Genomic DNA, 22953 nt, shown 5'->3' with positions numbered 1-22953 from the left:
ACACCTGGCGGAAGAACGTGCTCCGCTTGGACAGTACGCACCGGTGGAACCCAACCTCCCGCGGGGTGCTGCCATTGCCGCCGGACGGGCCGACGGCGATGCGGGCGTCCTCTCAAAACTCAAACTCCAGCGACCGGAAGGTGGAACCGAGGTTGTCAGAGAGTCGGCCCTTTATGCAGTACACTGAACATGCAAGGTTCATTATACAGGATGAGAGAGAGAGAGAGGTTCTAAGATCTGGCTTGGGACCGCAGAGAAACGAATGGAGGTCTTCCCATTTCCGCTCAGTTGTCATGTTCAGGTCGTGGTGCTCTTCCGAGGAATTTTTTTTCTTTTAATAAATGTATTTAAAGTATTATTTTTCAATAGATTTTAAGAATATTTTTAAAATTTAAATTATTATTTCGAATCACAACTATCATCCAAAATTTTCAGATTTATAGGACTAAATCTAAGAATAGTTTAACATCTTATTAGTGTTTTTTTTTTTAAAGCTTAATATATTTTTTATTTTCATCTTTTATTTGACTTGATCTTAGACTAATATTATCTTATTACTTCTTATTTTGATTTATTTTAATAAACAGATAACAATAGTGTTTCATTTGTATTTTATAAATCGAGATGGAGACAGTAATTGTCTGCATAAAGAGAGTCATTCTGTAGTCACTGATACATTAAATTAATGTCATTTATTATGGATCTTGATTTGGTTGGAGGATTTAATTGGTTGGTACGTCCCACCGGTTGATACTGCATGCATGAGGACGTCATCCAGTTTCTCTTACGTAACCATCTACAGCAGGGGAATGCCTGGAGAAACAGGTCTTGTTCTCACCTGGATGACTCCCTTGGAGAGTGCCCTCGTTACTGCTCGAAATCCTCCAACAGTTTGACCACTGATACTGCCCACCGCATGAGATGATGATATTTATCATGAGTCAACTGCTGTTCCTCGGTGGCCTCCATCGAGGACAGTCTGTCACTTGGACAAGAACAAGAAAGAACACGAAACGACTGACGCTCGCATAAAATGGCAGAAGTTTCCTGTGCAAGCTCAGGATAAGCTAAGCACGTTGTGGAGGAAGACGAGGAACTAAGCAAGCGACATCGGAACCAGTACGATGCTTAGAATTCTGGAAAGAACACAGTTCTGAGAGAAGTATTAAGAACGACAGACGGCGAGTGACATCAGAACGCTAAAGCCAAATGACCAGTAGAGAATTTAGAAGGTCACGTGATTCTGATAACAGGGAGGTGGGTGTTGTGAACAGTCGACTGTCTGAGATGCACGCATGGCGTCTGCCAAGGAGCAAGTTGGCACTGCGAAGGAGGAACCAACTAGCAGTCCAATGTTTTACGCCATACCATAGCGTCTTCTCCTTCTTCCCAAAACCTTATCTTATTAAAGCAGGAAGTGGTGCAGTTTTCTGTCCCCTCTCAAGGGAGAGAGCCCAAGTTTTACGGTGACTGATGTTATCATGTAGTCGTAAGTAACATCTGCTCTGCATAAAACGAAACAGCAACATTGTGTCGACAAGGAACATTCGTGGGGCCAGCAGATATCCTTGTTCCATGGTTTGTAATCTCTCGCCTCTGAATGGTCTAAAACGAGTGCTCCACACAATCACTTTCATCACACTGCATTCATGCTTGAAAGATGAGTTTGGTAGGTAGCACCGAGAAGCCATAGTTGGGTCAAACGGAGCCCATTTTGGCCCACTCGACAGCAGTCCTTGCAAGTATCGGAAGCATCTCCCATTCGACCATCACAATGTGTCCTCTCAATCCATATATTTTTATTTTTGTGTCAATTATTTTCCCCTTATAACATAATAAATTCATATTCTTTTACCACGGCCGGTATTTAATGGCAGATGCAGAGTGGAGGACCGCCCTGACGTGGCTGACGCACCGATCACGGCCTGTCTCTTTGATGGGTCACGTACGTCACCCAATCCCCTACTATCTGTCCACGGTCAACGATTCTGGGAGCCACGATCGATTGGGGCCCAGAGCCTGCAGGTCACCATTAAACGCCACCAAAACGTGGATCTTCTGACACGTACCCATCTACTCGATCCTTTTTAATTACTACCCATGCATGCATGCCTGCATGGGGTAGTAAACCATCCCATTAATGATCAACCAGTCAATGCCTATAGGCTGTCCTTCTCCTCTCGTCTCCATTAAGCCTATGACAGGTAATACACACCCACCCAGAGTTTGTTTGTAGATGACGAAAACAAAGAACACTTGGCTTCACTCGACCGCCCAGTCTGGTTTTTACTGTGGCGACCATGATGGAGTAATGATTTATCAGCATTCTTCTGTCTTAGTCTTCAAATCTGAGACTTCTTCGGCCTTCGAGCAGATTAAGCTGGAGCACAAATGTGCAGGAATGGTCATAGTAAAATATGAAGGTACGCAAGTAAAATATGAAGAGGAGTTTACGGACAAGGTACGCAAATGAAAAAGGATAGTTAGTAGGTTAGGCAAATGGATAGGATTAGACACGTTGACTATGTTGACCATTTCCATTATCTTAACCAGCTTTGGATGGCGTTTTCCTCCTCGCACTCCACATGGTAGAATTCTTCAAGTGGTGCCTTACGTATGCATCATTAACTTTACAGATATGGGGGGATTATGATACAGCTGGGTTCATGCGTGCCGGTGCTGTAATCTTAAATGCCGAAAGGTTTGTCAAATATTCAAGAATATATGTATATATAATCTTCAGCGTCACAAGTGTCCATCTTGACATAAATCTTTTGAAATATACAGCTGATATGAAGTTCCATTCCTGAATGCTTGGTTCGTCAATGCAACCACGATAACAGTTCAACCCAATCATTCCTCAGTGGACTTGTTATTGGTCAGTCCTAAGATTCAGTGCACATTACCTAGTAAAGTATATCGGACAAAACATCATTTGCTGCACTACGTAGATTCCAAGCCATGATCTCTCCCTCCACCAAGATAACTCCACCACGTTTGACCACTTGAGCTTCTGTGGAAACCATTAGTCCTCCTGCAATTCGACTTGTGCAACTCAGTTCTCTCACGCACTTTGGGAGGAGACGCAGGGCTCCTCTCTAGTACATGGCAGACATCGCTTTAGCACTCTTACCCCAATGGCGTCGGTGCATCAGAGACTACGTCATCTATCAGTGACAGTCATGCGTGACCAATAATTAATGGTGAGCCACACAATTATCTCTTCCTCCCTGTCGATACATCTCAGGTCACTATGACAGAAGCCACCTATTTCCTTCTTTCTCCCTTCTGAGTGCAGAGTTACGCTTGACACCTCGATCCTCCACGTCGACGCCCCACTGCTTTCTACTTCGTTCCCCACAAGCAACGTCTATCTCGTGCATGACCAGAGTTATCATCGTCGGACGCGTGTGCCGTGTACTGGACCCACCCTACGTGCGTCGATCTCTTGGGGGGGCACATCCTATCCCAGCACTGTACCCACTTCTCCAATCAACCCCCACGTTGGGTCCCACATGGGCCCCCTTCGCGGACGCGAGGTGGCTGGTGCGGGCCCTCCGGCACCCGCTTTCGTCGTATGGGCGTCGACGCAACCGCTAAGATCGCAGCCGTAGATCGGAAGGGTCCAATCCATGTATATCACCTGTTCCTGACGAGGTAACGTCCCCACCACAAAAGCCTTATCTCCGCCCGAATGACGTCGCGCGTGGCAACGCGTCGTGCACTACCGACGGTGGGAGAGCCTGCCACGCGTTACGAAGATGGGTGGGGACCCACAAGATTTCGCATGGCTGCGACCACCATCATTCACGAGTCCGCATGGGACCGTGACGTCAGCTGATGGTACATCGTGTACACTGTGGTAGTATACTGACGACGATGGCGCGTGATGACGTCACCCCATGTGACCCGCTCTCACGGGGTGTTCTCTTTGGGGGTTGGGATGGGATGCGCTATAAATACCATCCCTCCGTGTCTTCATGTCGATCGACTCATCGATCGCTGAGGACGATAAACTAAAAGGGGAGTGGGGTTTTCGGCGGAGCAGGGAGGCGATCTGATGGGGGCGGCAGCGCTGTCAATCGACGGGGCGGAGGAGGCGCCGGAGGAGCGGGTGGGGCGCCTTATCCAGGAGAACCCCGCCGTCATCTTCAGCCGGCGAGGATGCTGCATGAGCCACGTCATGAAGCGGCTTCTGGCGGCCGTGGGCGCCCACCCGGCGGCGATCGAGTTGGAGGAGGCCGACGAGGAGAAGGCCGCCGCCGCTGCCGGGGGTGGCGGGCTTCCCACCCTCTTCGTCGGTGGCGTTGCCGTGGGCGGGCTCGAGGACCTCGTGGGTCTCCACCTCCGCGACCATCTCGTCCCCATGCTCCGTGAGGCCGGCGCTCTCCGCAGCTGACGCGTGTCCAGGCCCCACTGCCGGCGGCATCCGCACCAAGGGTAATGTAGTAGTTTGACCCTTATCTCTTCCCTTCTTCCCGTCTTTCCCGTGTAACTTTCCAAAAGAATTTGGCCATCGAGGAAGAGTTCTTCAAGCTATTCCCATGGGGAGGGGTCCCCTACTGTATATAGGGACCATATCAAGGTCAAGGGAGGAGGAAACCAAAAAGAGAAGAAGAAAAGTACTGTTTTCTTGCTTCTACTGTATAATGGCGAGCGGATGGAACTGTGTGCGCTGTTTGTCTTTCTTCTGTGCTCTAACACTTCCTTCCACTGCTTTTATTTGTCTTATTTTGCTGCGATCTCCATGGGCGTCTGAATGATTGGTCGGAATAAACAATGCTAGGATGAACTGGGTGGAGAAATAATGCAGGAAGCGTCATGTCACGTCGTTGCGTCGGACGGGCGAAAAGACGGAAGAGTGACAGAGGAAGTTTACGTCAACGAAGGGGATGACAATAAACTATTCGGATGAGTTGGTGCAATTATTGACTTGTTTATAGAGGAAATGATGGGCTGGGATTCGAAGAGCTCTGAGATGAGGAGTTTTGTTTAAGTCACATATTAAATGGTGGTGTTGACCTGCTGCTGTTGCCTTGTACCTACAAGGCGGGGGTGTGCTATGGCTTTCTGTGGACGTCCGTCCTCCCTTCTGAGCGTCCCACCTGCTTCGGGGTTTGGGGAATTAGATGTACCTTGGTTGGTTGGCTCCATAGACACACATAACTACAGATTTGTCAGATCTATCTGCTTAAGTTTTCAGACAAGTTTTAGGTTAGTCGTGGCGTCATTCTCCGAGATACTCATTGATTTAGATTCCTACAGAGCTGATCTCTCCAAATGAAGCTGTCATCTCTTGGGACACACATAAAGATCTCTGACCTTGTTGGCCGCACACTGGCCTCCAGTTGCATGTGCTTCTATTGGCCATAGCTGCCATCCATTTTACCTGCCTTTTGAGCCTAGAATTGCATGTGTTAGTAAAGGGACATAATAATTTAAGACACCTAATGAATGATTAGGCATCTGATGCAATTAGACGAGCACTAAATTCGAGTTACGTCTTGGCATAGTTTATTACGCCTCCCCCTCCCTCTATCTATCTCTCTCTCTCTCAACTGTGATTGGATATATATTATAGTGAATCCAACATAATCCCTCATCACAAGTGTGACTGGAATATTCATCGACATGAAATTTTCATGTAAATGGCATTTCTATAGAGTTTGCTTAATGATAAATTGAGTTAATTATAAATTATTTGCTGTAATTAGTTAGTTATTCTTACCATCGATTCCTATCTTTTTAAAATTATATTAAAATTTTTATATTTAAGTGAAACATTTAACTACGTTTTTTAATAATTTTTTTTAATCTTATAAAATTATCTTTTTAACCTTATATAGGGATAACTTAAAAAAATGTAAATATCAAAATATAAAAATATAGCTAATTATTGAGAATATTTATAATTAACCTTGATAAATGAGATTTAAAGTAGAGGTTTGAGTGTTTAATGTAACTCGTCGAAAGAAAGGAATTATTACTTTCAATCAATTTGCTTAAATAGTACTTACTAAAGTAAATGGACAAATTTGTGAGCCATCTCGATTTCTCAACAAGATTGGGCATGTTATCTTTTTTGGCAATATCTTAATCCATCGACCAAGGTCGCTCTAGTTGTCTAGTTGTGTTTGAATTATTTAGGTAAACTCGAAGTTTCCATTTGCTTTTCACGTTTATTCTTTGATTCTTCAATCTAGATGTTTTTGAGTGGAAAATGACTAATCTCTACAAAATGGAGCTGTAGTAACTTGAGATATGCTCAACATCTTCACCTTCATGCCAACTTACCCATGTATTATTAACCTGTAATTGTAAGTTAGATTGTAGTTCTTTTTCTTGGTTTTGTGCCAAAGGTGATTCAGTAATTTTTCCTTCGAAAAGAAAAAGGAGCTTTCTGAGTTAAAGGTCATATTGGCCAACTTACGTATCTGTATCCTTTGCTTAAGCCCAAAGCAACCCTTCTTCACGCCTCCAAATATTAATAGAACAAATCGTCAGTACACTCAGTAGTAGAAAAAAAAATGGCTGGCATTTTATAGCCAGTAATTGAATCATCGTTCATAAAATCTTCTCACTCGATTAGTTTTGCGTTTTTTAGATGATAACGGAAGACTAATGCATTGCATCATCTAAAGATGTTAATATATATCCTATTTATTATTAAGATAAGATTAGACATAGTCGAGGAAGATCAGTGGATCAGTCTGTACGCATCAGCTGATACGTACACCATTCTTGTTTAGTAATTATCCTTCTCTTTCCCATAGACCATCTCAAATTTGTCTAGAAGATGGAATAAGTTGTCTCGTCAGTGATATTCTAAACCATCATGATTGTATTATTTATAGAGTATGTATTCAATTTTTTTCCAGTGCCTTTTGTTTGATTCTCTCGGCTTCTTTTAGATGTGGTGGTTCTCCATTAAGCAGCAGGTCCATTACCTAAACAAGAAAAAAAAAATGACTTAAGTTGGAGGTGCTTAAAGTTTCTTGCAGTCTATATATGTCGCAATGATGTTTGGTCCCTCCAAGAAGACAATGGGATGACTATGATGGAACTATACAACTCAAAAGGCTTACATGAAACCAGAAATGGCAACTCACTAAGTAGCAACAATGGCCCTACGTGATTTCTAGCACCGAAGAATCAGTCACGGGAATGCTTGCAAGAGACTCATCAATGGAGTAGATGGACTATGGCAGAATCGACTCACATTGATGGAATGAACTGTTCCGGCAATGTATCTATGGGGACAGGCCCAACCCAACCCGCTTCTTTCTGCAAAGATCTCTATGCAAATTATATGACCACTAAAAGAAGCATATTTGTGCTCGACATTTGGATGTGTTTGATGAGAGTCGATATTTACTGATACGTCTGATATCCCTTCATTCTACCTCAGCTTCAGCTGTTGTAATTGCATGCATGTGCTTGCTGTAGAGCAAAGACCGTAGGGGAAACACCTCCAGTGTCAGCAATCGCAGTTCGACATTTAATATCTGACAAGCCAATGTGGATCACTAAATGCATCGTCTTCTCCGTTGTTCCATCTTTAATGACATGAAGCTCTCTCGAGTGCAACAGTAGTCACATGAGAAAGAGAGGACTTCGGTATCACTAAAGAAGAGAACCAACCACAGGAAAGCTTCTTCGGATGCGTGAGTGCTCTCTCTCGTACATATATGTTTAAGCTTGCAATGATGATGATGTTCCCCGGTGGGATCATTCGCTTTCTTCGTTCCAAGCAAACCAAGACAGATAGGCGGCCTTTGGGAAACACAGGGCTTGCAGCTGACGCGTTGCTACTGTGCATGTTGCTTCTGCGATCCTTTCCACTGTTTACAAGATGGATTGGGGAATCTGCAAAGCGAAAAGACACGAGTAACAAGGTAGGTAGTGGAGAGTTGCGAACCTCTCATGTCATTAGATTGGTCATAGGAACGATGGAAATCACTGTGTCCATCATAGCCTCACTATGTGAAAATGTCAATTCTCTGCTGTAGATAAAAAATGAAATAGGAAGAAGATAGGAATTGGCTGGACATCATATTGATCAAAGTTGGGATGTCATTTCACATGGCCCATCATACATACTTGAGGTAATTTATGCTGGCGCAAGTCCTTTTGCCATCACCTTTAAAGCGAACAGAAGGCGTCACTAAGGGCACAATCACCAACCTAACCTGCCAACATAGTTTGCTCTCCTCTCCAAGGTGGATTAACTATTGGAGCGTGCTCTACGATGTTGACATGTGGGGAATGCATTCATTATATGACCAACTTCCCTGGGGGTTACGTACATGGCTTTGCAATGATTGATTAAGGATCATGCTCATTTGTGTGATCAACGATGTTTCCTCTACTATTAGAATATAATTAATAATACAATATATATATATATATGTATGTATATTATAATATCTAAATTCCAATTAGCAATTGATTTGGTACAAATCACATTGTTTGTTTGGAGAGCAGTTGGCCTAACACTTTCAGCCACCAACCCAAAACTACCAGTCCTGTCAATGGAAGCATGTGATTTCTGCTTTTCTTTTTTTGCTTTAATCCCCTTTTATCCATAATTTGACTGTTAGGATTTTGTCCGATCTAAATTACGATAGGAATTATTATTTTTGATTAATCACAAAACAATTGTTTGTCCGTACTTTCTTTTTTTTGGTTGCTTTAATTAAATTAATGAAATAGTGAAGAAGAAAAGGCGAAATGTGTTTATTTTTTTATGATAATGTTGTAAAATTAGAACTCTATTTAATCACATCGAAGACCAGATTTCCACGTGCATCACAAAGCACCACGACTTGACGGACGTGAAGTACACATGGACGGAGAATCCAGTTCGCTCCACACGGCCGCGGACTACGGGGCATCGTCACGACGAACATCCAATAGAAAGCAGACACGTGGAACGGAAGGAATGTTTTTATCGTACCATCGCTGTGGTAGGAGTCGGAAACCCTGGATCCTGGATGGGATTCGACAGCTGAAGTCCGCTCGAAAAGCCGAAAGAGGGCTTCGCTGCCTTTAGCTCACCCGGCGTAAAATATATCTTATTCGGTCGATTAAAACCCGATTGCTTCCCCAGTTAAGCTTAATTAGGGTTTTTTTTCTCTCGACTTCGTGGGTTTGTTTATTTTCCGCCATCAAATAGCGAGAAGACCGAAGAATTAACGGATGATCACGTAGGCCGTGAATTCTCTGGTTTTCGCCTTCGTCTTCTTCGTCTTCGCGTGCGTGCGCTTTGAGGGTGTGCGAGCGAACCCTCGCCTCCGATCTCTACCTCTTTCTCCCTCTCGCCATTGTTGACGTGAACGATCCTTTTGACAAAGCCGTTACTTTTCCGGGGTTTGCGCTTGACTCCAGGTGCGTTTTTCTCTCCCTTTCCGCCGAGCTGAATCCGTATGCTTTCGATCGGTTTCTTTCGATGTGGTCCTGATTTGGTTCTTGAACATTATTTTGACTTTTCTTCCTTGGTGAGTTTAATGGGAAACCCCTGATGCAGAGCGGCTTTTAAATCTTATCGCCGACCTAATCGATAGGCGGTGAACTAAATCTGTTGCATTTCTGCGAAGTCCTCGCATCTTCAAAATCGAGCTGCAATGTTTGGTTTATTCTCTTATTTCTCTAATTTTTGAGCCCGAATTTGTATGAAAGAACATCGGCTTTCCTGGAAGCCTTCGCGTGAGATTGCCTTTGTCTGAAAAGATTTGGCTCGTTATCTCCACCATTAGTGACCTTCTTTGTCAGCTTGCCTGAGCGTTAATTTGTGAATGGATTTGTATCTCAAGGTTTTCCTTCGCTTTACTGAAAACTGTCGGATGAGCCTCCGAAATCCATCACAACAGCATCGTAGTTTATGTTCTTGATTGCCCAAGTCACTTTGCAAAGTGAAGCACAGTTCATTGTCGTTGGAGTTGAAGGGGAAAAAAAGGTTTACAAAAAAAAATCCAAATGACGCGGAACAGTTGTGTTTGATTTGAGCTGTGGAAACCCTAACAAGAAGAGGAGATGGCACGGGGAGGAAGGAATCAGGAGCGACTCCGATGGAGCAAGCTCTACACTTTTGCTTGTCTCCGTCCTACCGTGTTATTAGACAATGAGCATCGCCACTCCCTGCAGGGTCCTGGATACTCCCGCATCGTCCATTGCAACCAGCCCGGATCACACCGCAAGAAGCCCCTCAAATATCCTACCAACTACATCAGCACCACCAAGTACAACATCGTCACTTTCCTCCCGAAAGCTATTTTCGAACAATTCCGCCGTGTCGCCAATCTATACTTTCTCCTTGCTGCTTTGCTCTCCCTCACCCCTGTCACCCCCTTCTCGGCTGTGAGCATGATTGCCCCCCTGGCATTTGTTGTTGGTCTCAGTATGGCTAAGGAGGCATTGGAAGATTGGCGGAGGTTCATGCAGGACGTGAAGGTTAATAGCCGTAAGGTTAGTGTCCACAGGGGAGAAGGTCACTTTGGTTACAGACACTGGCAGAAGATTCGTGTTGGAGATATTGTGAAGGTTGAAAAAGATCAATTCTTTCCTGCTGACTTGCTTCTTTTGTCCTCAAGTTATGCGGATGGCATATGCTATGTCGAGACCATGAATTTGGATGGAGAAACCTATTTGAAGGTCAAGAGATCTTTGGAAGTCACTTTACCATTGGACGATGATGCAGCTTTCAGCAACTTCACAGCAACCATTCGGTGTGAGGACCCCAATCCTAGTCTCTACACTTTCATGGGTAACTTTGAGTATGAGCAGCAGGTTTATGCACTTGACCCAAGTCAGATACTTCTCAGAGATTCAAAGCTTAGGAATACTGCATATGTCTATGGAGTGGTTATCTTCACTGGTCATGACAGCAAAGTCATGCAGAATGCAACTCAGTCATCATCTAAGAGAAGTAAAATCGAGAAGAAGATGGATAAGATTATATACATTCTATTTACCTTTCTCATGTTGATTTCATTGATCAGCTCAGTAGGTTATGCTGTTATGACGAAGTTTGGGATGCCACACTGGTGGTACATGCAACCAAATAAGACCTCGTACATCTATAATGCTTCAGAGCCTGCTTTATCTGGCTTCTTCCATCTTGTCACTGCTCTTATTCTTTATGGGTACCTGATACCTATTTCCCTCTATGTTTCCATTGAGGTAGTCAAGGTCTTGCAAGCGACATTCATAAACCAAGATCTTCACATGCGTGATGGGGAGACAGGGAATCCGGCACAAGCACGGACATCAAATTTGAATGAGGAGCTTGGCCAAGTTGACACAATATTATCAGATAAAACTGGCACCTTAACATGCAACCAAATGGATTTTTTGAAGTGTTCCATTGCTGGAGTTTCATATGGTGTTGATTCAAGTGAAGTGGAAATTGCTGCTGCCAAGCATTTCGCATCAGAAGCATCAGGTACATCCGAGCAGCATAGCAGCACTCATGATTTTTGGGAGAACAGTAGGAGTGGTTTTGGCTCATCAGAGATTGAATTGGAAGATGGGAATACTTCCATGGTTGAGAAGCCACAAAAGCCTGCAACAAGAGGTTTCAGCTTTGAGGATGACCGCCTCATGCAAGGAAACTGGACAAATGAGCCTAATGCGGGTATCATTCTTTTATTCTTCAGGACACTTGCTCTTTGTCACACAGCAATACCTGAGCCAAATGAAAAAACTGGTGGATTCACATATGAGGTGGAATCACCAGATGAAGGAGCTTTCCTTATGGCAGCCAGACAATTTGGGTTCGAATTCTCTAAGAGGACTCAATCAAGTGTCTTTGTCAGGGAGAGATATTCTGCTTCTGAGGATCCTTTAGAAAGGTTTTAGCTGAATCTTTATGGTTTAACAAGTTTATTGTTTGTCTCCCTTGGTTATTCCTGCAATCTAAATCTGAGAATTCTTTTCCTATTTTTTTCCTTTCCTTTCCTTTTAGGGAGTTCAAGGTTCTGAACTTATTGGAGTTTAACAGCAGAAGGAAGAGGATGTCAGTAATTGTGCGTGATGACACTGGCCAGATTCTTCTTTTATGCAAAGGTGCTGACAGGTACAATGGAGTAACTCGTAATGTTGGCACACACCCTTGTTTTTTTTTTTTTTTTGGGGGGGGGTGGGGGGGGGTCCATGGAATGCTACCTATTCTTCTAAGTTCAATTATCTGCTTATGTTGTAAAACAATATTACACATATCACAATGCATATTTATCAAATTTTTATCTTCAGGATTCACAATTTTGGTGCCTAAATAAATTACTTCTTTTTTATATCGGGCAGCATCATTTTGGATAGACTGTCAAGAAATGGAAGAGTATATGAGAGAGATACAATTAAACATTTAAATGAATATGGGGAAGCAGGCTTGCGGACTTTGGCTCTGGCTTACCGGGTACTTGGAGAGTCTGAGTACTCTGCTTGGAACGCTGAGTTCCTTAAAGCAAAAACTACAATTGGGCCTGATAGAGAAGCTGAACTTGAGCGCATCGCTGACATGATTGAGAGGGATCTGATTCTTATTGGTGCAACTGCCGTAGAAGACAAATTACAGAAAGGAGTAAGCTGTGTGATTTATTTTTATTAACTTGTTTAAGCTCAAGCTCTTTGAACATATGCACCCTCTCCTACAGGTTCCTCAATGCATAGATAAACTAGCACAAGCTGGTCTCAAGATCTGGGTTCTTACAGGTGATAAGATGGAGACTGCCATCAATATAGGGTATGCATCTCTAGTAATTCACACATAAGGAAAGTTATTACTAGAAATGGTGTCAATTTCTTTCCTTAGTCTGCAATAAAGCTCCAATTTTTATTGCAGATTTGCTTGTAGTTTGCTTAGGCAAGGCATGAAACAGATCTGTTTATCCATGGAGACCAGTGACATATTGTCACAAGACATAAAAAAGGTATGCCATTTCTCATTCTATATTTTTCCCATTACTGTCCAGGGTGTTCTCTCAGATTGTTGATTTCTCTCAACTTTATATGTATGTTTATTAACTGCTCAGGCTGCAAAGGAGAATATCTTGATGCAAATAACTAATGCCTCTCAAATGATCAAGCTAGAGAAGGATCCTAATGCAGCATTTGCTTTAATAATTGATGGTAAAACTTTAACTTATGCTTTGGATGATGATCTAAAGAATCAATTTCTGAGTCTAGCAGTTAACTGTGCTTCCGTCATATGCTGCCGGGTCTCACCAAAACAGAAAGCATTGGTAGCATTTGATCTCTCTTGTGCATTGATCATTTTGATCTTTGTTAAATAATAGTGTTTAATGAAAATACTAGTTCAGTTAGTGATGTTTATCTCTTGGTTTAGGTAACTCGGTTGGTGAAAGAAGGTACAGGTAAAACCACTTTGGCAATAGGTGATGGTGCAAATGATGTGGGCATGATTCAAGAGGCTGACATTGGTGTTGGGATTAGCGGGGTGGAAGGAATGCAGGTTGGTGGTGTTATACAAAAAAATGCTTGTGTGGTTCCGTATTTCAAATGCGAACTGAAACCCAGAATCATCTAAAGTGAGCAAGCATTGGCACAACTCATTAACAAGATTATAATTGTTGACCTTGTGCAGGCTGTAATGGCTAGTGATTTCTCCATTTCGCAATTTCGTTTCCTTGAACGGCTTCTTGTTGTCCATGGCCACTGGTGCTATAAGAGGATAGCTCAGATGGTGAGCACTGATAACATTTTCAGGTTGTTTTTTCTTGTGTGCTTTGCATTCATGAGTTATTATCTGAATCAATTCTGTTGTACTGCATTCAGATATGTTACTTCTTCTATAAGAACATAGCCTTTGGCCTCACAATTTTCTATTTTGAGGCATATACTGGCTTCTCTGGTCAATCAGTGTATGATGACTGGTACATGCTACTATTCAATGTCATTCTAACCTCTTTGCCGGTGATATCATTGGGAGTCTTTGAACAAGATGTTTCTTCAGAAGTTTGCTTACAGGTATGCTCGTTATATTGTGCTGTAAGGGATGTATGCATGATTGACATTCAAATCATTAGGTTCTGATGTCCAAAAAAGAACTGTTTCTGTCATCTTTGTCCGTTGTCACACTCTTTTATGATAATTAGTTTTAAATTTCTTGTAATGCACATCCATTTTCAACTTCAAACGTTTTCCTTTTCATAGCTGTGTTCCTTACTGCAGTTTCCAGCACTGTACCAGCAAGGGCCAAGGAACCTTTTCTTTGATTGGTATAGGATTTTTGGTTGGATGGGCAATGGTCTCTACTCATCCATCGCGATATATTTCCTTAACATTCACATTTTCTACAATCAGGCATTCCGTGCGGAGGGTCAGACAGCTGACATGGCTGCTGTTGGAACGGCCATGTTCACCTGCATTATTTGGGCTGTGAACTTGCAAATTGCCCTAACAATGAGCCACTTCACATGGATCCAACACCTCTTTGTGTGGGGTAGCGTTGCGACATGGTACCTCTTTCTGGTCGCCTATGGAATGTCATCATCGCTGATCTCTGGAAATGGCTACCAGATACTTTTGGAAGCCCTTGGCCCCGCCCCCATGTATTGGGCTGCAACACTTCTGGTCACTCTTGCCTGCAATATTCCCTATCTGGCACACATCTCCTTTCAGAGAGCTATAAATCCACTCGATCACCATGTGATCCAGGAGATCAAATACTTTAAGAAGGATGTAGAGGACCAACATATGTGGAAGAGGGAGAGATCCAAAGCGAGGCAGAAGACTGATATTGGTTTTTCAGCAAGAGTGGATGCCAAGATCAGGCAGCTGAGAGAGAAGTTTCAGAGGAAAGTCTCATCATTGAGCATCCAAACTCAGTCATAACATATGACGAGACATAGTCGGTAGAATTTGTTCTGCTTTGCAACATTTTGCCTCTTGATTTTTCTTCTCCACTAATTCAATCTGACCATGTTCTCCAAGTAGATGATTCATAGGCTAGCTTCTGGATCACATCGATATCCGTATCGAGTCTAATACCTCTATGGAAATAATCGAGGTATGTACATATAGCTACAATTTTGTTTCATTCTGGTTCTTAGTGAAAGGCGTATGTTTGTAAAGCGACTGCATAAACTCTGTTCCTGAGGAACTAATCTCTTATCAATTTTCTTTGTGACAAAGTAGGCATGGTTGTTGTCTGCATTAAGTCAAATTAACATGTTCCATCTGCGTTTTGTTCTTCTTGATGTATGAACTCCTCTTATTTGGAAGATGGCTATTGTAGTTGATCCTTATGTATATCCAAAGCATTTGACACTGATATGTACAAGTGATTATTCTATCACGTGGGACTGCCAGATATGATCCTATCCTATTAAAGCTGTTTCATGCCCTTCCACCCGTATCACAAGGCCAGGAACAAGGTGCCAATGGATGGCTTATTTACACATGGAGCTTTAGGATCGAGTTCAGATTTGATTCACTAATCCTGACGAACAAGTTCGACTCATTAGATTCACTAATCTTGTTTTAATTATTATTATTTTTCCATGTTAAACTTAGGTTTTACTTCTCTTTAATAGACAAGTGAATTCTACGTTCATATGGTTCTCATATGTACACTTTCGAAGACACGCAAGCTTACCCGTGAGGTCAGGAAACTTTGCATGAAAGAAAGCTTCATTGCCTCGTTTTATACGACAGAAGAAAGCTATCATCACACAATCTTTATGATACTCGCTTTCATAGTCATTGAAAGTAGTACTACGCTATGTCAGAATTCTTTCGTTTATTCGATTTAAAAGACGAAATAGATTTTGATACTTTATTTTGAGGCGAAATGGGAAACTAGACTTGTTTATCAAAGGATCAGCAAAAATAGGGAAATGGGTAAGGCAAAACTAAGATACATTTAGAAACTAAAATTGTCAGAATTTTTTTGTTTATCAAAATTCACTTTAGATGACATAATTTATGATGAAGAAATTTAACGTATGTGTGAACCTTTTTATATTGACAGCATCAATCGATTTTTTTTGGGATTATTTTCAAGAAAAAGTTTCTCTTTCTTTCTAGGCTTTTCCCATCTGTTATTATTATTTTTTGGATGATGTCCCTATTTTTTATCCTGCAAATGTCACTTGTTATCGTCCATCGCTCTTGTTCGACCTACCTTGATGCTTTTGTCTTTCTCCTCGCTCTCAATTGTTTTCATCTCTGGTTATTGCTCAATTGAGGAGCAAAACAACAAGTGAAAGAGGCACGGGTGGCCATGTAGGGGTGAAGGTAGGAGAAGTTCTGTATTATCACGGATAAAGTTATAAATAAAATGTTCGATATAATGCTTGTGTATGTTTTTGTCTTTTGATTTTGTTCATAAAGTCTGTATGTAAAGAGCTTATAATAGATTTGACAATCATATTTTGATTGTCTTTTGTGACCGTTTCAAGTTTATAAATGCAGATTATATGCGGTTATCATGTAGAAGCAAAACTATCGAAAAACAAATCATATAGGCAGTCATTTTGTGAGTTTTCTAGCTTCGTAGAGTAGTGCATAGTATCAGCCAGTACAACACTAAGAAACTACACTAAGAAACAATGATGCGCTTTTGGGATAATGTTTAGGACTGGTTCACTACCGTATTTCACAACAGTAGTATGTGGACACTTATGGGGACTTTTGGTCGTGGCAGGCCACCTTGGACCTTTTGTATCGTTCAGAGCTTGCGAATTCTAAGTTTTTAATTTATATTATCTATCAAGTATTTGCTGAAATGATTGTTCGTAGGATCCCAAGTTAAATACTTCTTCTGACATATCATCTCTTTTGTAAGTCTTTAGGGGATTATAAAAGGTTTTGGGGAGGCTGACCTTTTGCAAACAAACATACAAGGGTGCCATATGATTTCGACAAAATTAGTTTACTTGTGACAATGTGGTGAAAGTGACGACGAAAGATGAAAACAAGTGGGCGAAAGTAGTAAAGAGCGAGGGGTGCGACGAAAGCGAGATAGCGAGGATGACGATAAGGGCTCTCGCGAGGCCTGCAAGGACAACGATGAGATGATGAGGACTTCGAGGATTTTAAGGGTGGGGCGAAAGTGATAAGGACAATGATAAACCTTAATGAATGATGACATAGTGATGAGAACGACAACAAGGGCCTCGTGAGGCCCCGCAAAGATGATAGTAAGGCCTCCATAAGTGAGGTGGAGGCAACAAGGATGGTGATAGTGCCTTTATGGCCACTGTGAAAGCGGCAAACAATGACGTGAAGTATATATAAGATTATAGGATGAGAAAAAAAAAAAAACCAGAGCTTTTACACGAAAGTCGCACATTTTTTTCCTATTACTTATAAATACATGTATATAGATAATCATTGGCTTTGTACATGTTTCCATACGCATGCCAAACATTTCCAACCATTAACTGGACACGACAAATATTTACGTTTCAAGAGGAGCTTTTCCTTTAATTATTGCTGATCGCATCCCTGACGAAGAAAACATTAATTTTAATGGGAACATGTTTCCCATCCTTGGATTCCAACAAGCTACACGTCCCAAACTATAGTACTCACTTGTCTCTTTCCTGCATCACCTGAATGATTTTGGCCGAAAGCCTTGAACAACATTTATATATCATGGAGGTGAATTATGTAGGGCATTTAAGAAAGGATTCCGGTGAGCTGTGAGGGCCTTTGGCGAGGCATCAGTTGGCGTTAGAATATAGGAAAGCAAAGAAGAAAGCGGCAGAAAATGACAAATGAATGCATAAGATACTCAAATCCTTTTCTTGGATTACAAGGAGATCGAAGAGCTGCTGTCGTTCCTACTATTTATTTTAGGCATTTGATCCGGTCAAGCACATGGTCGTCGACTCAGTTGCTTTCCTTTTACTTTCTTGTAGTGAAAGGTTTGTAGTTCAGCTAGAGAGACACACGAACATGGAAGATGGTGGGTTGCAAGAGAACCCAAAACCAGTATAAGAAAAATAGCGAAGAAGATCAAATGATAAAGTCGAGAGAAAATGGAGGGCAACAGATGAATTAGGCATAGGAGAGCTCCCTCCTTTACCTGTCGAAGGTAATGTTGTCTTTGCAAGAGTTTCCAACTAAGAGATCATACTGCAAAATGTGGTTCGACCATCACCACCACCACCTAATCCATAATATAGATTAATGACCAGAGCAGATGGACGGGCAGTCTTGAATTGATATTTTGGATGTCGAGTAAAAGGTGTAGGAAGTTTAGAGCAAGTCAGATATCCAAGTAGGAACAGAAGAACAAGTTGGAAAGAAATCTATGCAAATTAATCTTCTTTTTTGTTTTGTGTGGAAAGCAAATACATAACTAAAGAATTAACATTAGAGTTGCATTAATTGTTGTTCTTTGTCATTCTATTTAAACATGCATCTTGCGTTCATTGGAGGTTTCATTATGCACTTCTCGGAAGTGACTTTAAATAGCTAACATTTATATTAATTTCCACAACATAAATATATAAAAAAAAAAAAAATTTCTTTCCTTTATGAATAATGATACCGTATACGTACGACAAGTCAATGGTTATTAGGAATCGAGCAACCAAAGAGATGGAAGGGTGAGGAGGGGTTGAGAAGAGTGTTAGATGGATAGTCTTCCTCGAGGAAAGTGAGAAGACATGAGTATATGTCAACTGTGCATTCAATAGATGATCCAATCATTCCAACGTAGTATAAAAAGCTGGTGCTTGCTTTCTCACACTACTCCCAATCCTCTCCCAGTGACAGAAAAATCAGGAGCCCATCATTCTTTTGAAATCATCCTCCTTTTATCTTGCTTTTCCTCTTTTATGACAAAGCTATTGCCACTAATCTAATAACCATGTAAAAGCTCGTACAATTGTTAGGCTCCACTACAGCTTGAGGAGTTTGTGGGGGTATTACTTTAACAGGTACCTGTCTGAGTAATGCAGACGATAGATGATAGATGATAGATGAACAGAAGCACTTAGGCTCCACTGTACGAGGGGTGTCACTGTGATATATATTCTCCCAGTGGTACGACGCTAACGATAATAGTAGCTGATGTGAGATGAGAAAAAGGCCGGAGTTTTTTTTACAGCACATACAAGCTTAAGTGGGAGGAAGGAATTTTTAGGTGTGCGTAGGGAACAACGGAAAAGACAGCAAGTGCAACGTCAGTGTTGGCCGTATGGGGTGGGCACTGAATGGGTGGAGGATACATTTGCTCGCTTCCTCATCCTCATTGCTCTCTCTCTCTCTCTTTCTCTCTCTCTAAACTCTAGACTCTAGACTACTTGCCTTAGCTTTTTGTCCATCTTGGTTCGATTTCCAGGCTGTGGTGTAGGAGGTTTTGATCTTTTGGATCGGTCGGATTCTGGTTTTATGCTCGAGCTTTTTACTGGATCTTGGTGGGTTCGTCGCTTCTCTTGAGAGTTTGAAGTGCTTCTGTGTACTTCTTCGGAGGTAAAGTTTAGTTCTTCTCATTTCCACTTGAATTGGTCTGTTGATGGAGTTTTATTCTTGTAGTAACCAAAGGCTTATTTTACTCCTTGTTCTTTTAGCTTCCTGGTTTGGATCTCAAGGTCTGAAGATATTGTTGGTAGCACATAATTCCTGGAGTTCTCTTGTTGCATATAAGGACCACTTCAGTTTTATATGTATATTCTTGTGGGATATCCCTTGTAGATGCATGTCAGGACATGAAGTCCTTGGTGCTGTCTTTTTGAAGATGAGCAAGACATGGATCTGCTCGCTTGCTTTCTTCATACTGATTGGTGTTGTGTCATCAGCCCTAGATAGTGTTTGATTCTTTTCCTCTGGTTCAGAAGTAAGCCAAGAGAGGAGAGGAATGCGCTCAACTGTACTCGGCTGACGATGATACAGAGACCGCAACTGGTGGAAGAGAACATGTCAAATCTTACCTCTGCCTCTGGGGAAGCAAGCGTGATCTCTTCCAACCACCAGTCCTTATTCGCCAGCTCCCCAACCCAGATTAATCCAACGAAGAAAAGGAGGAACCTCCCAGGAAACCCAGGTTTTGTTCGATCAGATCAGGAGTCTTCACCTCTGAATCATTGTTTCTGTTGTTGAGGTGAGGGCCTCTAATTCTTTTGGGGTTTTCTTTCTGCATCTCAGACCCAGATGCTGAGGTAATAGCGTTGTCCCCCACGACACTGATGGCGACCAACAGGTTCGTGTGTGAGATCTGCAACAAAGGGTTCCAGAGGGACCAGAACCTGCAGCTCCACCGGAGAGGCCACAACCTCCCATGGAAGCTGAAGCAAAGAAGCAGCAAGGAGGTGAGGAAGAAGGTGTACATATGCCCAGAGGTGACCTGTGTGCACCACGACCCCTCTAGGGCACTCGGTGACCTCACTGGGATCAAGAAGCACTTCAGCAGGAAGCATGGGGAGAAGAAGTGGAAGTGCGAGAAGTGCTCCAAGAAGTATGCTGTTCAATCCGACTGGAAAGCCCACTCCAAGATCTGCGGCACAAGGGAATACAGATGCGATTGTGGCACCCTATTCTCGAGGTAAGCTGCTCCACTAAACTATTGATCCAATTACAGATGACACAGGTCACGATATAAACGAAGAACGCTGCTCGAACCGGGCTCCATTAAAATAACATGGCATGAATCACATCTAGCGTTTATTGAATGGTAGGCATAGCACTTCCACGAAGAGAAACCCACGAGGAAAGGAGATGGAGAATTTGACAGCAAATTATTCCCATGGATTCGGATATCATCCTTGTTTTCACTGATTTCCTTTCTCCTCTCCTTCGTTTCCACTTCGAGTTTCGTATGCTTTACTGAATTATGGCTGCCCAGTCTGCGCGTGCGCTTCCGTGTTTTCTTGTTTGTCACTTCCGCTGCTGCTGCTGCTGAATGCAGGAGGGATAGCTTTATCACACACAGAGCCTTTTGCGACGCATTGGCAGAAGAAAGCGCGAGGGCTATTGCAGCAAACCCTTTAGCGCCCAATCACCACCCGCTTCTGTTCCTTCAACCTACGGCGGCGTCCTATCAGTCCTCTCCTCTCCAGCAAACACTAGTCCGGAGCCAGTATACTCACCTGATGAGTGCTAATGAGGCCAATGCCAGCATCATCGGTGGCAACGGGATACAGCAAGAGCTCTCGTCGAATAGAGAACGCCAGCATCAACAATTCCCACCATGGCTAGCTTGCCAAGGACCCGCCTCTCTGAACCACTTGGACCTCCTTCCTTCACCTGCCTACTCCTCAAGGTCCGAACAGGAGTGCCCTCGTGAGAACCTAGGAGTCCCCCATCCTCCTGTTCCTCCACCCTTCTTCCAACCCTCGGCTTCCTCTCCTCACATGTCAGCCACTGCATTACTCCAGAAAGCAGCTATGATGGGTGCAACCATGAGCAGACCTTCGCACCTGGGTCTGACGGCAGCTCACACTACGAGTTCTGCTGTCGTAGCCAGCAGCACTTCCAGCGTTGGACTTGATTTGTCTTCCCACGAAGACATGGGTGCTGGTGGCTTGGAACAAAGATCAGCACCTCCTCCTCTTATGCAAGACATGGTGATCAAAACGTCCCTCTCCTCAACTCCAGGTTTCGGTGGGTTGTTTGGGGATACTATAGGGGGAATGCTGGGGACAAAGAGAGAACCCAAAAATACCATGGGGAGCTTCGCGAGAAGCCATGGAAAGTCTGAGGAAGGAGGCGGTGGGAACGATGGGATGACCAGAGATTTCTTGGGACTGAAGGCCTTTCCCCACAGGGAGGACATCCTTAACTTGACTGGGTTTGATCCTCGCTTGTGTTCCTCTTCCTCCTACGAGCAGCAACAGCAACAAAGCAAGAAACTGTGGCATGGTTAGCTACTCTGGCAGGTCTGGTATGCTTCTGCTATCTTCTTCTCTTAACTTCTATAGGTCAAAGAAATTGTGTGTTAGCTTCATGTTCTTTGTCCACTACCAAATCGGCTACATATGGTTTCGTAGTAAACTAAAATGATAGAAATATATTCATTCTCTAACCAAAAATATTACTGTCCTCCAATTCTTTCTCTTTTTTTTGTCTGTGTATGGTAGCAGTTTCTGCAGGTTCCTTAAAATTAGATGGAATACCATTAACTTGGCCAAATGCTCAACCTTCTTACTTACCTTTTATTTCCCTACAAGTACTATAAAATTCTACTATCCAAAATGGTGCCATTTGGTATTATGTTTATTATGCTTAAGCAACAAATTATCATACGATCTTCATAGATTTAATTGAGCAGGATTCACATGATAGATAGCATTTAGATCCTAATCAGGTGCTGCAAGTTTATTGAAGGGTGCGTAAACATGAGATTTCTTTTTCTTTGATCCAAATTTTCTATTCATATTTTGTTCCTATATATCATTTATTTCATGCAGATGTGGCAGGCATTCCTTGTATGTGGATCACCAACATTATGACCATGGAGTATGTGCGAATGTAGAGGTTGCAGAAGACGCCAATCAAGCATTACCGAGGTGATGGATGATGGTTGCAACTCGGTTCTTCTTTGTTCATGGCGAATGCTGATTGCAAGCAACATGATAATTAAGCTGTTTCGTTTCTTTGTACGTGCCTAATAATTAAGCTGCTTAGCCAATTCGGTCCTTTAATGGACCTATCTCTACTACACTGTGGAAACGTCACACTTCGATTCTTTGGCTTCCTTTCTTTTCTCTCGTGATGAAGATGAGGTGAAGAGTTTAATAGAAACAGCTCTGTAGAATCGTGTATAATATATTAATGATAGTCCCTTTTCACTTTCAAGCTTCGATCGGGTGGATCTTTCAGAACATGTTTCATCATGCAATGTATAACATGTTAACCTTGATCTTTATTTCGGAACCTAACTAGTCTTTTTTATGGGATCACCAAAGAGATCATTTATATATATAATCCTTGCACGCAAAATTTTACATGAAAGATATGTTTATGGAATTATTCATCTATTAGTTT

The 22953-nt window shown here is 42.4% G+C and overlaps 3 protein-coding genes across 4 annotated transcripts; all 3 read left to right on the top strand.

Annotated features, from left to right (window-relative positions):
- Positions 1-3992: 3992 nt before the first annotated feature.
- On the top strand, positions 3993-4687 carry LOC103991586 (monothiol glutaredoxin-S2). The gene has a single exon (XM_009411084.3). The coding sequence runs from the start codon at positions 4061-4063 to the stop codon at positions 4397-4399; it is 339 nt and encodes a 112-aa protein (XP_009409359.2). The 5' UTR covers positions 3993-4060; the 3' UTR covers positions 4400-4687.
- Positions 4688-9093: 4406 nt separating this feature from the next.
- On the top strand, positions 9094-15263 carry LOC135643569 (probable phospholipid-transporting ATPase 4). Its single transcript, XM_065160679.1, has 11 exons — positions 9094-9387; positions 9527-11849; positions 11963-12073; positions 12301-12577; positions 12651-12739; positions 12839-12926; positions 13029-13238; positions 13343-13468; positions 13601-13699; positions 13792-13983; positions 14188-15263. The coding sequence occupies exons 2-11, from the start codon at positions 10033-10035 to the stop codon at positions 14848-14850; spliced, it is 3672 nt and encodes a 1223-aa protein (XP_065016751.1). The 5' UTR covers positions 9094-9387; positions 9527-10032; the 3' UTR covers positions 14851-15263.
- A 3927-nt stretch (positions 15264-19190) lies between these two features.
- Positions 19191-22764, top strand: LOC135583557 (protein indeterminate-domain 7-like). 2 transcript variants are annotated; one of them, XM_065160037.1, is made up of 5 exons: positions 19191-19443; positions 19806-20014; positions 20116-20512; positions 20876-21845; positions 22377-22764. In XM_065160037.1, exons 2-4 carry the CDS (start codon positions 19855-19857, stop codon positions 21831-21833), a joined length of 1515 nt encoding a protein of 504 aa, XP_065016109.1. In that variant the 5' UTR covers positions 19191-19443; positions 19806-19854; the 3' UTR covers positions 21834-21845; positions 22377-22764. The 2 variants fall into 2 exon arrangements, with proteins under 2 accessions (XP_065016109.1, XP_065016108.1); XM_065160036.1 differs by having other exon boundaries at positions 20876-21850.
- Positions 22765-22953: the final 189 nt, after the last annotated feature.

Source organism: Musa acuminata, chromosome BXJ3-7 (assembly GCF_036884655.1).
Source record: "Musa acuminata AAA Group cultivar baxijiao chromosome BXJ3-7, Cavendish_Baxijiao_AAA, whole genome shotgun sequence".
NCBI lineage: Eukaryota > Viridiplantae > Streptophyta > Magnoliopsida > Zingiberales > Musaceae > Musa > Musa acuminata.
This window is presented reverse-complemented; position numbering and strand designations above follow the sequence as displayed.